Source organism: Protopterus annectens, chromosome 1.part0 (assembly GCF_019279795.1).
Source record: "Protopterus annectens isolate FY-2018-M chromosome 1.part0, PAN1.0, whole genome shotgun sequence".
Classification (NCBI taxonomy): Eukaryota; Metazoa; Chordata; order Ceratodontiformes; family Protopteridae; genus Protopterus; species Protopterus annectens.
In genome coordinates, this window is record NC_056725.1 from 1,052,471,454 (window position 1) to 1,052,487,837 (window position 16,384).

Here is a 16,384-nt window from a genome sequence, read left to right on the forward strand (position 1 = left end):
GTCCCAGGGATTACTCCCGTGTCACTATTAGACAGAGGCACAGTAAACTAAACCTTAAAAAGGGCACAGTATACTCAAATCAAGGGGTGGCGTAAGCCATATAGAAATCGGGCTAGGCTTATAATTGACCCAGAGCAGATAGCCTACTATGAACCTATGAACCTAATGGTTTGAGCTTTTGGAAGGTGCCCTGAAGCTTTGGAAGCTGGCCAGCTCTTACATCCTTGTTAAGCTATAGCCCATATAGCTAAGGCTGCTGCAGCAGTGATCAATATGATGAACTTCATACAATAACATGCTCACTGTCAAGTGATTACTGATACGAGAATGGGTGACCTGTGGCAGCAGGGTGTTAATGTACAGATAATGCCCACTCAAAAACAAGTCAGAGGCTTCATGGCAGCATATTAAGGTGCCATAAGGTTCAGACAGTAACAAAACAATGGTCACAACTGTTTGTGCTTGCAAAACAGCTCTTTTGTATTTAGCAATTGTAAAGTTTAGATTAAAAAAAAAAAAAGAAAAAGAAAAGTGCAAGTGCCCGTGCATGCTTGCATGAGTGAATGCATGTGAGAGAGAATGAGTGAAGTGAGAGAGACTTGGAGACAAGAAAGAGAGTGCTGACTGCAACAGGCAGGCCATTAGCACAAAGGTGCAAAACATTCAGATCCTTCAATTACTGACTGCCTTTAATTCTTAGTGATTTACCAGCAATATGATCAAAATCATAGAAAGTAACAGGAGTGGGAGAGGAGAGAGAACTGCAGTACCTTGTTTACTATAACAAAAAAGAAGAAAATACAGACATCACGGCTGGATCCAAGGATGAACGTTGTTTGTAATTTCTGTGTGTGTGTGCTTCAGTATTTACTTGTACATTTGTCTGTATGTCCATAAATGAATTTTGGATGCGTGCATGCATGCGTCTGTGTGGACATTAACTACATTACTTATATATTTTTGATGGAAAGTACTTCCTCCAGCAACAATTACATACGCTACAGGAAGCTTGAAACAGACAGAGGAATTATTTTACTTACATCTCAAATATTAAAAATATGTATAAGTGCATGTGTATACTATATATGTAGATAGATAGACAGGTAGAAGTCATATACAATCTTAAAAAAGCAAATCCAGCTCTATAAAACAGATTGGACACTAAACTTGTTAAATTTGGAAAGTGTTATAATTACAATCTTACAAACACTTTGGGTGGGTAATATCTGCATAAAAAGGCCGCCATGGCGCCTACAGACCCGAAGGAGTAATTCTCACTCACCAGAATCAATAATTTGTGACACCTTTATAATACAATGCCAATGCAGTTGGTAGAAATTTGGAAATTACTCTAAGTAACAACATCAAATACTTGTTTTCAGGGGGAAAAAACACAAGCTTTCACTGTTTATTAACTCCATGCAAAAAAAGGTTTGTTTTCAGGGGGAAAAAAAAAAAAAACACAAGCTTTCACTGTTTATCAACTACATGCAAAACACTTCCATCACCATTCAACTGTTAAACAGGCCAGGCCACTGAACTGATTGTTTACTGGGGTACTGTGCTCAAAGCTGATCAATTTCAGAAAAAGTTCAGGTGAAAACACAGACATTTTACATAATATAACTGAAGAATTCGAAAAACGTGCAAAGAATAACATTACATATACAAAGTCATACCACGTTAAAGTGTTCTTAAAGTGTATTATACAATATTTACAAATACTTCTAGGATTAGTAGAGCTTTAGTAGTTCTAATAAGAGACAGAAGAAGAAATAAGGTAGTGACAGTAGAAAAGGAGGTAGTGATAGTTGGTTAGGTGACATGCCTAGTGAAGAAGCAAGTGCACTGGGCTTTTTTTTTTTTTTCCTGTATTTGGAGTACACGTGGATTTGGTATACACTGTCGGAGACAGACTGCCAAACAGTAGGTGCCACTGAGGCGGCAACATAGGAAATGACGTGAAGTTTGGCCCTTGGGGCAATGAGCGATGGTGTGAATTGTGAGTACTGCCACAGGCTGTACAAGAAAACCTTTTCATGGAGTTTGGCTACAAGGGGTGGGGGTTGGGCAAACGCTTGAAGATTAAGTAGTTTGTACAGTGAAGCTCCTAACAAAAGGATGGCTCTTTGTTTTATGGGGAGCCATTTGGCCTTTTTCAGGGCGAGACAGTGGTGTTCATGGGGCAGGGAGAATTAGTAATGAAGCGTCAGAATTTAATATTGTCTGAAGGATGGTGGCGTTTTCCTTAAAGATAAAAACAATAACAAGGAATCCAAAGGAATCCATATTCCAGCTTGAACAGTATGACTCCCTTACCGAAGACTGCGCTGGTTCAATGAACAAGAATTTTTTTTTTTTTTTTTTTTGGGCCAGAAGAGGACAAAGTTAGTTTTTGTTCTGATCTTGTGTATGTGGAAGTAGAAATTTAAGTGATTGATGCAGCCAAATCCCTAGGTATTTGAAGGTCATTTCATAAGTAAGATTTTATACCAAGCAAATGGAGAACAGCTACAGTCATTCTCCCTGCATAAGGAAGGATCTTCCACAGGCCCATGCAAATACAGACCCATAAGTCTGACTAGCCTCATATGCAAAGCCATGGAAAGACTTACCATGGAACTAATCAATGAAGACACAGTGAACCTTCAACCACTGGACCCATCTCAGTATGGATTCATCAAGAACAGGTCATGCTTACTCAACTTGTTGGATTTTTTTTGAAGTAATCACCAAATCAATGGACACAGTCAAAATAGTACACACTGAATAACTCAACTTAGCCACAACATCCGAGACAATTCCAAGCTCAGGGAAAGTAGAAAAGCTAAATAAACTGTGAACAAACACCTATGTCATCCACTGGATTGCCAACTGGTTCACAGATAAGATGCAGGAAATCAAAACAGGGGAATGTCATCCACTGGATTGCCAACTGGTTCACAGATAAGATGCAGGAAATCAAAACAGGGGAAGTTACCTCCACAAACAGACCATTCACCAGTGCAGTCCCCCAGGATTCTGTGCTGGGACCTATCCTGTTTTTTATCTACCTTTCTGAAGCAAAACCCAATACCAAAGGGCTCTGGCAGTTTGCCAATGACTGCTAGCTAGGAGCAGTCACTGAATTCCCAAATGAATTGGCCATCCTGCAGGAAGGTTTGTCCCAAATAAATAACTGGTGCCAAAATCATGGACTAAAACTAAATGCCAAAAAAAGCATTACTGTATCCTTTGGGAAGTCAATCTATCCTAGGGAACTACCATATTAACAATAACAATATGCCTCTACAAGTTGGCTCAATTGTTTGAAACTTAGAAACTTATGTGGACAGTGACATAACTTTTGACCAACATGTGCCCATTTTTGTAAGTCGGCCCTTCTATATTGCACAGCTTATAAAACAAAGGGATTGTGTCGAGATCTAGGGAGGTCATTACCCCTTTACTCAACGCTCAATAAGCCAGTCATTGAATATAATGCCTCCTTTGGCATGTATCTGTCCAGACACATGCAACGACTTGAAGCCTCCCACAAAGATACCAAAGGACGCAAAGCCTAAACCGCATTGTCCTACATGGACCAAATGAAAGCTCTGTCACTATACTCAATATTGTACAGGCTGCTAAAAGTTGACCTGTGTCTAACATACAAGGAATTCTCTGACCTAATGCTAATGGATTTACTGCACATCAGCAAGTCAAATGTTATCAGAAATACTCAGTCAAGGGAGGTAAACCTCTTCTGCAACATCAACAGAATGGTTTGGATGGGCATGTATATCTTGCAAAGTATATCACAGCTCTGTAATAGACTGGCCATCCACATAAATCAAAGTTCATCCCTGTCCATACTCAAGCATAACTTGAGTATGGACAGAGACTCCACTGAACTCTCCAACTATCATCCCATATCCCTACTTTCTCCTTTATCTAAGATCATGGAAAGATGTATCCACAGGCAATTGCTAGACCACCTTCTCCATAATAACCTGCTTTCCAACTCCCAACATGGGTTCAGACCTTCCCATAGCACAACTACTGCCCTCCTTTCCTTTATTGATACCATCAACAAAAACCGTAACCTTAACATGCTTTCCTCTACACTTTTCATTGACATGTCCAAGGCTTTCAACATGGTAAACCACACTATACTCAAACATTCTCAAATCTCTGTCTCTTGACCCACTAGCTGTAAAATGGTTCCATTCCTACTTAAACAGACATCAAGCTGTGCTCTGGAACACCATTCTTTCTACCCATCTACCTGTTAATATTCTGGGCCCTCTCCTGTTTTCTATATTCATCAATGACCTTCACTAAGTAGTTCCCCAAGCTACATGTATACAATACGCTGATGACTCCACACTTATAAGCTTAGCCACATCTGTATCAGAACTTCACTCCCTTTCTCAAGACATATTTAACTCTGTAGAACTATGGTTTACAAAACGCTGTCTCCGATTAAACCCTAAAAAACTAAACTTCTCTTTTTACACCTACCAGTAAATCTCCTCCAATAGACTTCAGTGTAACATCCAATAATGGTACACTCATATCCCAAGATCTTACTACCAAACTGCTAGGTATCACCATAGACAACAACCTTAACTTTGACGCCCATATCAACAACATTTTGAAAACTACTACTAAAAAATAGGCTTTCTTTATAGGATCAAACCCTTTTTCACTCCTGCAACTAGAATAACTATTGCCCACACCAATCTAATCTCTACCCTTCTTTATGCCTCACCCACATTTACCAATCTGTCAAAAAATAACCTTAAGAAACTAGAAATCTCCTATAGCATAGCCAGGTTTGCCACAGGTAACCCATTCAGAACACACCACTGTATTAATCTAAAGCATCTAGGGTGGCTTGAATTACAACAGCAGCTGAAATTTAATCAACTGGCCACCGCCCATAAAATACTTTATCAACCTGCCAAAACACCCATCCTATCCAACCTTATTCACCCCTATTATAACCTGAAGTCCCCAAGATCTTCACAAAAAACTTCTTGTATATATCAATAAATTAAACAATAGAGCTGGAGACTCTCTCTTCTCCAATACTGTTGGAAAACCTGGAACCTGCTTCCCTCTGAACTTTCCACACTTCCCTCTATTACTGTTTAAAAATAAACTTAAGCTCTTCCAGAAAACACATTGGATGTGCCCCTGTACTAAACCTGACTGACCAACTTACTCTTATTACTTGATTCAGCCTTAACTTCTCATCTCTGAAATAATTTCATCTTAGCTACTTTCTTCCTCTCCATTATAGTCTTACTTATTACTGTATTCTCAAAAAAGTGACACATATTACTACTAAATGTACTACTAAACTGCTTCTCCATTTCACTTTCCTTTTATCTTCCTTTCTTATCTACATTTATACTATATTTTTTTAGCTATTATTCTATCTACATTTATACTATATTTTAGCTATTATTCTATCTACATTTATACTATATTTTAGCTATTATTCTATCTACATTTATACTATATTTTAGCTATTATTCTATCTACATTTATACTATATTTTAGCTATTATTCTTTCTCAACATTTAGTTGTAACGTCATTAGTAATTGTACTAAGTCCAGTCAAATATGTTGTATTTTATTTTTATATATATAAAATTTGTGACCTCTTAAAATTTCTGTTTTCTGTACAGTGAATGTATTTGCATTCTAAATATGTACTTCTGTAGATGTGAACTTTATTTGAAATGTGTGGAGCTTTTCTCCCCAGGCATCTACTGAAAATGGACATATATCCAGCTAGACTAGCCTGGCCAATAAATGTAAAATAAAATAAATAAAATAAACTTGGATCTATGGATGGGAAACAGAAGCTTTATGCAAAGACAACACCCTATAGACAGAGGCAGCTCCTAAATGCTTTATCCCATGCATGAGTCCCCTCAAATTATCTACAGTATGATCCCAGTTACACTAAACTCAAGTTAACTGGAACTCAAACAACCAGAACTCTCAAACCAGAAAATAAAAATTTTGAAGAAATGCAGTACAGTATGAACAATTCAGTTTTTATGTGTTGCAGTTTCTGTTTCCCCCTGCAGAAACATACCTTAAGTTTTTTGAGTTTTAAAAAGGAAGATACAAATAAATTCCCTCTCTCCCCAACCTGAGAACAAGTGTCAAACCAAACAAGTCAAATCGTTAAAATGTCAACACTCGCTCCATACTCACTCAGTTTGCATCAGATTGCACATTTTTTCTCCTCAATCTCACAGACACACACACACTCTGTTCAGCTTTCACACATGCATTCACTCACATTCTCTCCGATCTCTTATACATACTCTCTTCAGCTTTCAGACATCTCTCTGATCTCTAATACACAGTCGCTTCCACTTTCATACATGTATTCATTCTCTCTCTCTATTCAGTTCATTCAACTCCAATCCACTCAGCGTGCCACTGAAAACCATTCCGCATGCCACGCTTGCTAGAGGTGATATAAAGTTTAAAATATTGTTCCAGCCAGGCTTTTAATTACTGTATTTCAATATTAAAATCAAATCAAAACAGCGTTTATGGTATGGTGTGGTATAGCATAGAGTACAGTATTTGTCAGGTCTATTTTTAATACTAACTCTCAAGCAACCAGAAACTATATTTATCTGGCATCTGCCAATCCCCATGGGTGCCAGTTAACTAACAGTTGACTGTATTCTCATTAGGAGCAATATACAATTACTGACCATGAGATGGGTAAGGCCCATCTGTAACCAAATAGAATAGGTTAATTCAAGCACAAAAAGAGAAACTGGCTCGGCTTAAAATGGCCGGCAAGAAAGGACAGCTAGACTGGAATTTATCCATAACCCTATCTGGTACATATACGCAGATGTCCTGTAGCATTAGAACAACCAGCTAGTGAAGCCATAGAGATAACCCTGTTAGGAAGCAAGCTCAATACTGAACTTACCCTCTAACTTAAACTGTGCTAGACAGACAATTAGCAATAAGTGTAAGTAGTCACCACAGCATCATTTATATTTTATTAACAATGTTTCAATTAAGACAGGGGTCTCACCTGGCATAACCAAGCCAATGGAAATATTGTAAGTAACCACATACAATATTTTCATAGTTTTTTTAGTAACGTTTTCATATTGTTTACTGCTGCCTGTATGATGTATCTTAATTGTGGAACACTTCATCCAGGCTGCACTTGTTAGTGATCACCTATGATCAGTGCATTACTGTGGTAATAAAAATAAATATAGATGTTACGTGTTGCGGCTTATAACTCTTATGTTTTCTGGTTCAAGTACTAGCATTACATCCACCGAGGGTCCAAACAGGCTCAGAATCTCTCGTAAACTGGAATAAAAGAAAGCAGGTTGCAGAGATAAGAATATATGACAGCTGTACACCTCACTCTTCTGCACAGTGTGCTTACCTTGGAAAGTCCTATCCCCATTTGAGTCCGCAGCCATCAGTCTGTTATAAACTCATCAGGAAATACGCACAATTTAAAAATAAATCATTTACGGATCTATCTTCGACTATTTAGGTGTTGTTAACATCAAATGAAATCCAAATACACACCACAACTATTTACATATAATGAAAATGCAAGCGCAGTATCACATACCTGCTACAGCTAAAACCTCAAGTGTACTTCCCACACTGTTTTCTACAAATCAGCTTTCCTGATAAGTTTCACCAATTTACTTGCCGTTACTCCTTGTTTTGACTACGACCTTTTAGAGGAAGAACCAAGCAAAAACCGCTTTCAGTTTTGTCTTGGGACGCTGCCTGCCGGATGCGTCCGGGTACGTGTCGTTGGTTCAGAACTTCTGTTCCCAACGATTGCAGCACAGAACACAGTGTAGTAATGCAAGTGCAGAAAGAGCAATAAAATAATTATACTTTGAAACGATTTGTAGATGTTAAATTTAACTATAGCTTATCCAACCAACAATGACGTCACGGTGGAATGTTTGACGGGCAGATATTGTTATGTTTTAATTTCACCGGAAAAGCTATGATGAACATAACAGCGGGAATTTTGTAATTTCAAAACCCATATCCAGGTACGGGCATTTATTTGCTATTTTATTGATCCTCAAATCGTTTGGCTTTAAATACGTATATTTATGCTGGATTAATGGAACTTCTGGCATCTGTATCAATGATACTCATGCAAAATAGTAACAAAAAGCAAGCAACTCTCGGAATAGTCACAAACTCCAAAAACGCAGATGAATTCTGGGCGGTGAAGCCAGTAGCAGAACGGGTAACAACACAGAGAATCCAGTTGTGTTCACCCACATTTTTAATTAAAATGTAGATAATATAAAATTAGGTGAGCACTTTCCTTCCGGACATTAAGATTCGTCAGAACAACTAAGCTAAAATACAGACATCGTATTAGATATTTAAAGGTAAAACCACACCTCCAAAAAGGTTAAAACCAATAAGATTGTGTTACTGATTCAATGAAGATTTAAGGCTTGGAATTTTTAAGCAGTGGAGTAGGCATCATTCAAATCTCGTGAATGTGTGGCATACACTAATAATTGCCACTTTAATTAATGTGAATGATGCCTTTTCCATTGTTGCTGTATTAAAACTTAACAGACTGGAAGTGTAATCATGCAAAAATGTGGTTTGCGCCTCTAAAATTTCTAAGCCTTAAAGTTGCACCAAATCAATAAAGGTTACACATATAAAACACCAAATTTCAAATTGTTCTAAACTTCCACCTTATTTTTTTTCTTCTAAGATGTGTGTGCCAGTTACTATCTTGAACACATATATAATGCAACACCAAGTTTCAAATTATTCTAAACTTGTATCTTATTGTGTTTTTTTTCTGTGAAGTGTGTGCTAATTATTATCTTGAACAGAGGTATATTTTTTATTGGACTAATATAAGTTTTGCAGTTACTCAAGCCCTTCATACAGAGTTAAATTGCTGATGCTAGATGCAGTGCTTAAATATCCACTTGCACCATTGAAGATCCATACATTATAGCACTCATAGAAACCTGACTAAAAGATGACTTCTGCCCCTCATAACTTATATGAAGTATACCATTATTAATAATAGATCAGGCCCTAGGGTAGGTGGTGGCACTTCCCTAGTCAAGCAAAAAAAAAAAAAAAACACATCCAGACAAGTAGTCCTAACTGGATGCATGCCCACAGTCTACATATTTGTTCGGTGTATAGTATATATTCTTCACCCCCTTTATCTGCAACATTTATACAGGCAGTAATTAAAGGACCCTTCCCTAATTAAGTCCCGCGCAAGACCATCATTCTTGGAGATTTCAGACTTAATGCCGCAAGACCAGCAGAACGCACTGTAATAAAAACACTTCAGCACTTTCAGGCACCACCAGACCTAATCCCCAGACAGGAAACAATTCCAACCTACGCTTTACAGTAACCAATTGTATTGTTTTTATTTGTTTGTTCCAGACTTCCTAAGTTTGGCAACAACCCTTTCTAATTTTTGCTGTGTAAGTTGTTGTGGTAAAAGTTTTTATGCTCTAAACTTATCAAAAAATAGTTGTGTAACAGCAATGTGTCTAAACTCAGGCATATTATTCAGATAGTCCCTTATTTTTTGCTTTAGCACTTTCCATTTGCGCCTCTTTTTGTTCTGTGAGAGTCTCCTTATTCTGCAATACTTTATCCATTGTCAGCCCCACTAAGTAATTCCCATTATTTCTTAACCATGCTCTCTCTTGTTTCTAACCAGGTTTTAAACTCCATTTTCATCTTATCCCACTCAGTAGCTATAATTTCTGAAGATATTCCTATTAACTTTCTAATAATTTTCAATAAAAAAACTCAGCTTTGGCCAGCTAAGAACTTGCTGTATTCAACTGGATGTATAAGAGAATTTAAGTACCTTTATCTGCACTTTTTTTAAAAAAAATACAGTATTTAAATTGATTTTAACTGTGGCAGTAATATTAACTGAACTGGAAGTTTTGACTCTGCTCTTCAGTTATATTAACTGAACTGGAAGTTAGTCAGTGTTTGCTGAATTTTGTTATTTGCTAGTAATTACAGGTGTGGGGGTAGCCACATTCTTTGATTTCCTGTCCTTGCCTATTTAAGTGGTACAGTGTGAAATATTTTCTGCTTAAAAACCTCAGCTTTGGCCAGCTAAGAACTTGCTGTATTCAACTGGACGTATAAGAGAATTTAAGTACCTTTATCTGCACTTTTTTAAAAAAAAAAATACAGTATTTAAATTGATTTTAACTGTGGCAGGAATATTAACTGAACTGGAAGTTTTGACTCTGCTCTTCAGTTATATTAACTGAACTGGAAGTTAGTCAGTGTTTGCTGAATTTTGTTATTTGCTAGTAATTACAGGTGTGGGGGTAGCCACATTCTTTGATTTCCTGTCCTTGCCTATTTAAGTGGTACAGTGTGAAATATTTTCTGCTTAAAAACCTCAGCTTTGGCCAGCTAAGAACTTGCTGTATTCAACTGGACGTATAAGAGAATTTAAGTACCTTTATCTGCACTTTTTTTAAAAAAAATACAGTATTTAAATTGATTTTAACTGTGGCAGGAATATTAACTGAACTGGAAGTTTTGACTCTGCTCTTCAGTTATATTAACTGAACTGGAAGTTAGTCAGTGTTTGCTGAATTTTGTTATTTGCTAGTAATTACAGGTGTGGGGTAGCCACATTCTTTGATTTCCTGTCCTTGCCTATTTAAGTGGTACAGTGTGAAATATTTTCTGCTTAAAAACCTCAGCTTTGGCCAGCTAAGAACTTGCTGTATTCAACTGGACGTATAAGAGAATTTAAGTACCTTTATCTGCACTTTTTTAAAAAAAATACAGTATTTAAATTGATTTTAACTGTGGCAGGAATATTAACTGAACTGGAAGTTTTGACTCTGCTCTTCAGTTATATTAACTGAACTGGAAGTTAGTCAATGTTTGCTGAATTTTGTTATTTGCTAGTAATTACAGGTGTGGGGGTAGCCACATTCTTTGATTTCCTGTCCTTGCCTATTTAAGTGGTACAGTGTGAAATATTTTCTGCTTAAAAACCTCAGCTTTGGCCAGCTAAGAATTTGCTGTATTCAACTGGACGTATAAGAGAATTTAAGTACCTTTATCTGCACTTTTTTTAAAAAATATACAGTATTTAAATTGATTTTAACTGTGGCAGGAATATTAACTGAACTGGAAGTTTTGACTCTGCTCTTCAGTTATATTAACTGAACTGGAAGTTAGTCAGTGTTTGCTGAATTTTGTTATTTGCTAGTAATTACAGGTGTGGGGGTAGCCACATTCTTTGATTTCCTGTCCTTGCCTATTTAAGTGGTACAGTGTGAAATATTTTCTGCTTAAAAACCTCAGCTTTGGCCAGCTAAGAACTTGCTGTATTCAACTGGACGTATAAGAGAATTTAAGTACCTTTATCTGCACTTTTTTTAAAAAAAATACAGTATTTAAATTGATTTTAACTGTGGCAGGAATATTAACTGAACTGGAAGTTTTGACTCTGCTCTTCAGTTATATTAACTGAACTGGAAGTTAGTCAGTGTTTGCTGAATTTTGTTATTTGCTAGTAATTACAGGTGTGGGGTAGCCACATTCTTTGATTTCCTGTCCTTGCCTATTTAAGTGGTACAGTGTGAAATATTTTCTGCTTAAAAACCTCAGCTTTGGCCAGCTAAGAACTTGCTGTATTCAACTGGACGTATAAGAGAATTTAAGTACCTTTATCTGCACTTTTTTAAAAAAATACAGTATTTAAATTGATTTTAACTGTGGCAGGAATATTAACTGAACTGGAAGTTTTGACTCTGCTCTTCAGTTATATTAACTGAACTGGAAGTTAGTCAGTGTTTGCTGAATTTTGTTATTTGCTAGTAATTACAGGTGTGGGGTAGCCACATTCTTTGATTTCCTGTCCTTGCCTATTTAAGTGGTACAGTGTGAAATATTTTCTGCTTAAAAACCTCAGCTTTGGCCAGCTAAGAACTTGCTGTATTCAACTGGACGTATAAGAGAATTTAAGTACCTTTATCTGCACTTTTTTAAAAAAAATACAGTATTTAAATTGATTTTAACTGTGGCAGGAATATTAACTGAACTGGAAGTTTTGACTCTGCTCTTCAGTTATATTAACTGAACTGGAAGTTAGTCAGTGTTTGCTGAATTTTGTTATTTGCTAGTAATTACAGGTGTGGGGTAGCCACATTCTTTGATTTCCTGTCCTTGCCTATTTAAGTGGTACAGTGTGAAATATTTTCTGCTTAAAAACCTCAGCTTTGGCCAGCTAAGAACTTGCTGTATTCAACTGGACGTATAAGAGAATTTAAGTACCTTTATCTGCACTTTTTTTAAAAAAAATACAGTATTTAAATTGATTTTAACTGTGGCAGGAATATTAACTGAACTGGAAGTTTTGACTCTGCTCTTCAGTTATATTAACTGAACTGGAAGTTAGTCAGTGTTTGCTGAATTTTGTTATTTGCTAGTAATTACAGGTGTGGGGGTAGCCACATTCTTTGATTTCCTGTCCTTGCCTATTTAAGTGGTACAGTGTGAAATATTTTCTGCTTAAAAGCCTCAGCTTTGGCCAACTAAGAACTTGCTGTATTCAACTGGACGTATAAGAGAATTTAAGTACCTTTATCTGCACTTTTTTAAAAAAAATACAGTATTTAAATTGATTTTAACTGTGGCAGGAATATTAACTGAACTGGAAGTTTTGACTCTGCTCTTCAGTTATATTAACTGAACTGGAAGTTAGTCAGTGTTTGCTGAATTTTGTTATTTGCTAGTAATTACAGGTGTGGGGGTAGCCACATTCTTTGATTTCCTGTCCTTGCCTATTTAAGTGGTACAGTGTGAAATATTTTCTGCTTAAAAACCTCAGCTTTGGCCAGCTAAGAACTTGCTGTATTCAACTGGACGTATAAGAGAATTTAAGTACCTTTATCTGCACTTTTTAAAAAAATACAGTATTTAAATTGATTTTAACTGTGGCAGGAATATTAACTGAACTGGAAGTTTTGACTCTGCTCTTCAGTTATATTAACTGAACTGGAAGTTAGTCAGTGTTTGCTGAATTTTGTTATTTGCTAGTAATTACAGGTGTGGGGTAGCCACATTCTTTGATTTCCTGTCCTTGCCTATTTAAGTGGTACAGTGTGAAATATTTTCTGCTTAAAAACCTCAGCTTTGGCCAGCTAAGAACTTGCTGTATTCAACTGGACGTATAAGAGAATTTAAGTACCTTTATCTGCACTTTTTTTAAAAAAATACAGTATTTAAATTGATTTTAACTGTGGCAGGAATATTAACTGAACTGGAAGTTTTGACTCTGCTCTTCAGTTATATTAACTGAACTGGAAGTTAGTCAGTGTTTGCTGAATTTTGTTATTTGCTAGTAATTACAGGTGTGGGGATAGCCACATTCTTTGATTTCCTGTCCTTGCCTATTTAAGTGGTACAGTGTGAAATATTTTCTGCTTAAAAACCTCAGCTTTGGCCAGCTAAGAACTTGCTGTATTCAACTGGACGTATAAGAGAATTTAAGTACCTTTATCTGCACTTTTTTTAAAAAATACAGTATTTAAATTGATTTTAACTGTGGCAGGAATATTAACTGAACTGGAAGTTTTGACTCTGCTCTTCAGTTATATTAACTGAACTGGAAGTTAGTCAGTGTTTGCTGAATTTTGTTATTTGCTAGTAATTACAGGTGTGGGGGTAGCCACATTCTTTGATTTCCTGTCCTTGCCTATTTAAGTGGTACAGTGTGAAATATTTTCTGCTCAAAACCTCAGCTTTGGCCAGCTAAGAACTTGCTGTATTCAACTGGACGTATAAGAGAATTTAAGTACCTTTATCTGCACTTTTTTAAAAAAAAATACAGTATTTAAATTGATTTTAACTGTGGCAGGAATATTAACTGAACTGGAAGTTTTGACTCTGCTCTTCAGTTATATTAACTGAACTGGAAGTTAGTCAGTGTTTGCTGAATTTTGTTATTTGCTAGTAATTACAGGTGTGGGGTAGCCACATTCTTTGATTTCCTGTCCTTGCCTATTTAAGTGGTACAGTGTGAAATATTTTCTGCTTAAAAACCTCAGCTTTGGCCAGCTAAGAACTTGCTGTATTCAACTGGACGTATAAGAGAATTTAAGTACCTTTATCTGCACTTTTTAAAAAAATACAGTATTTAAATTGATTTTAACTGTGGCAGGAATATTAACTGAACTGGAAGTTTTGACTCTGCTCTTCAGTTATATTAACTGAACTGGAAGTTAGTCAGTGTTTGCTGAATTTTGTTATTTGCTAGTAATTACAGGTGTGGGGGTAGCCACATTCTTTGATTTCCTGTCCTTGCCTATTTAAGTTGCTCAGTGTGAAATATTTTCTGCTTAAAACCTCAGCTTTGGCCAGCTAAGAACTTGCTGTATTCAACTGGACGTATAAGAGAATTTAAGTACCTTTATCTGCACTTTTTTAAAAAAATACAGTATTTAAATTGATTTTAACTGTGGCAGGAATATTAACTGAACTGGAAGTTTTGACTCTGCTCTTCAGTTATATTAACTGAACTGGAAGTTAGTCAGTGTTTGCTGAATTTTGTTATTTGCTAGTAATTACAGGTGTGGGGTAGCCACATTCTTTGGTTTCCTGTCCTTGCCTATTTAAGTGGTACAGTGTGAAATATTTTCTGCTTAAAACCTCAGCTTTGGCCAGCTAAGAACTTGCTGTATTCAACTGGACGTATAAGAGAATTTAAGTACCTTTATCTGCACTTTTTAAAAAAAAATACAGTATTTAAATTGATTTTAACTGTGGCAGGAATATTAACTGAACTGGAAGTTTTGACTCTGCTCTTCAGTTATATTAACTGAACTGGAAGTTAGTCAGTGTTTGCTGAATTTTGTTATTTGCTAGTAATTACAGGTGTGGGGGTAGCCACATTCTTTGATTTCCTGTCCTTGCCTATTTAAGTGGTACAGTGTGAAATATTTTCTGCTTAAAAACCTCAGCTTTGGCCAGCTAAGAACTTGCTGTATTCAACTGGACGTATAAGAGAATTTAAGTACCTTTATCTGCACTTTTTAAAAAAAAATACAGTATTTAAATTGATTTTAACTGTGGCAGGAATATTAACTGAACTGGAAGTTTTGACTCTGCTCTTCAGTTATATTAACTGAACTGGAAGTTAGTCAGTGTTTGCTGAATTTTGTTATTTGCTAGTAATTACAGGTGTGGGGTAGCCACATTCTTTGATTTCCTGTCCTTGCCTATTTAAGTGGTACAGTGTGAAATATTTTCTGCTTAAAAACCTCAGCTTTGGCCAGCTAAGAACTTGCTGTATTCAACTGGACGTATAAGAGAATTTAAGTACCTTTATCTGCACTTTTTTAAAAAAAAAATACAGTATTTAAATTGATTTTAACTGTGGCAGGAATATTAACTGAACTGGAAGTTTTGACTCTGCTCTTCAGTTATATTAACTGAACTGGAAGTTAGTCAGTGTTTGCTGAATTTTGTTATTTGCTAGTAATTACAGGTGTGGGGTAGCCACATTCTTTGATTTCCTGTCCTTGCCTATTTAAGTGGTACAGTGTGAAATATTTTCTGCTTAAAAACCTCAGCTTTGGCCAGCTAAGAACTTGCTGTATTCAACTGGACGTATAAGAGAATTTAAGTACCTTTATCTGCACTTTTTAAAAAAAATACAGTATTTAAATTGATTTTAACTGTGGCAGGAATATTAACTGAACTGGAAGTTTTGACTCTGCTCTTCAGTTATATTAACTGAACTGGAAGTTAGTCAGTGTTTGCTGAATTTTGTTATTTGCTAGTAATTACAGGTGTGGGGGTAGCCACATTCTTTGATTTCCTGTCCTTGCCTATTTAAGTGGTACAGTGTGAAATATTTTCTGCTTAAAACCTCAGCTTTGGCCAGCTAAGAACTTGCTGTATTCAACTGGACGTATAAGAGAATTTAAGTACCTTTATCTGCACTTTTTAAAAAAAAATACAGTATTTAAATTGATTTTAACTGTGGCAGGAATATTAACTGAACTGGAAGTTTTGACTCTGCTCTTCAGTTATATTAACTGAACTGGAAGTTAGTCAGTGTTTGCTGAATTTTGTTATTTGCTAGTAATTACAGGTGTGGGGGTAGCCACATTCTTTTATTTCCTGTCCTTGCCTATTTAAGTGGTACAGTGTGAAATATTTTCTACTTATAAACCTCAGCTTTGGCCAGCTAAGAACTTGCTGTATTCAACTGGACGTATAAGAGAATTTAAGTACCTGTATCTGCACTTTCTTTTTTTAAAAATACAGTATTTAAATTGATTTTAACTGTGGCAGGAATATT

The 16,384-nt window shown here is 36.2% G+C and overlaps 2 protein-coding genes across 3 annotated transcripts in view; one reads left to right on the forward strand and one right to left on the reverse strand.

The window, feature by feature from the left end:
- The window catches only part of SMC6 (structural maintenance of chromosomes 6), a 1,850,548-nt gene extending 1,842,981 nt beyond the window's left edge, over positions 1–7,567 (reverse strand). The window contains exon 1 of the mRNA XM_044068538.1: positions 7,436–7,567. Coding sequence (XP_043924473.1) covers positions 7,436–7,456 — 21 coding nt within the window. The 5' untranslated portion in view covers positions 7,457–7,567. The remainder of the gene's footprint in view (positions 1–7,435) is intronic.
- Positions 7,568–7,850: 283 nt separating this feature from the next.
- The window catches only part of GEN1 (GEN1 Holliday junction 5' flap endonuclease), a 911,226-nt gene continuing 902,692 nt past the window's right edge, over positions 7,851–16,384 (forward strand). For both annotated transcript variants that reach the window (XM_044064875.1, XM_044064884.1), the window contains exon 1: positions 7,851–8,072. The gene's annotated coding sequence lies outside the window, so the exon portion shown is untranslated. The remainder of the gene's footprint in view (positions 8,073–16,384) is intronic.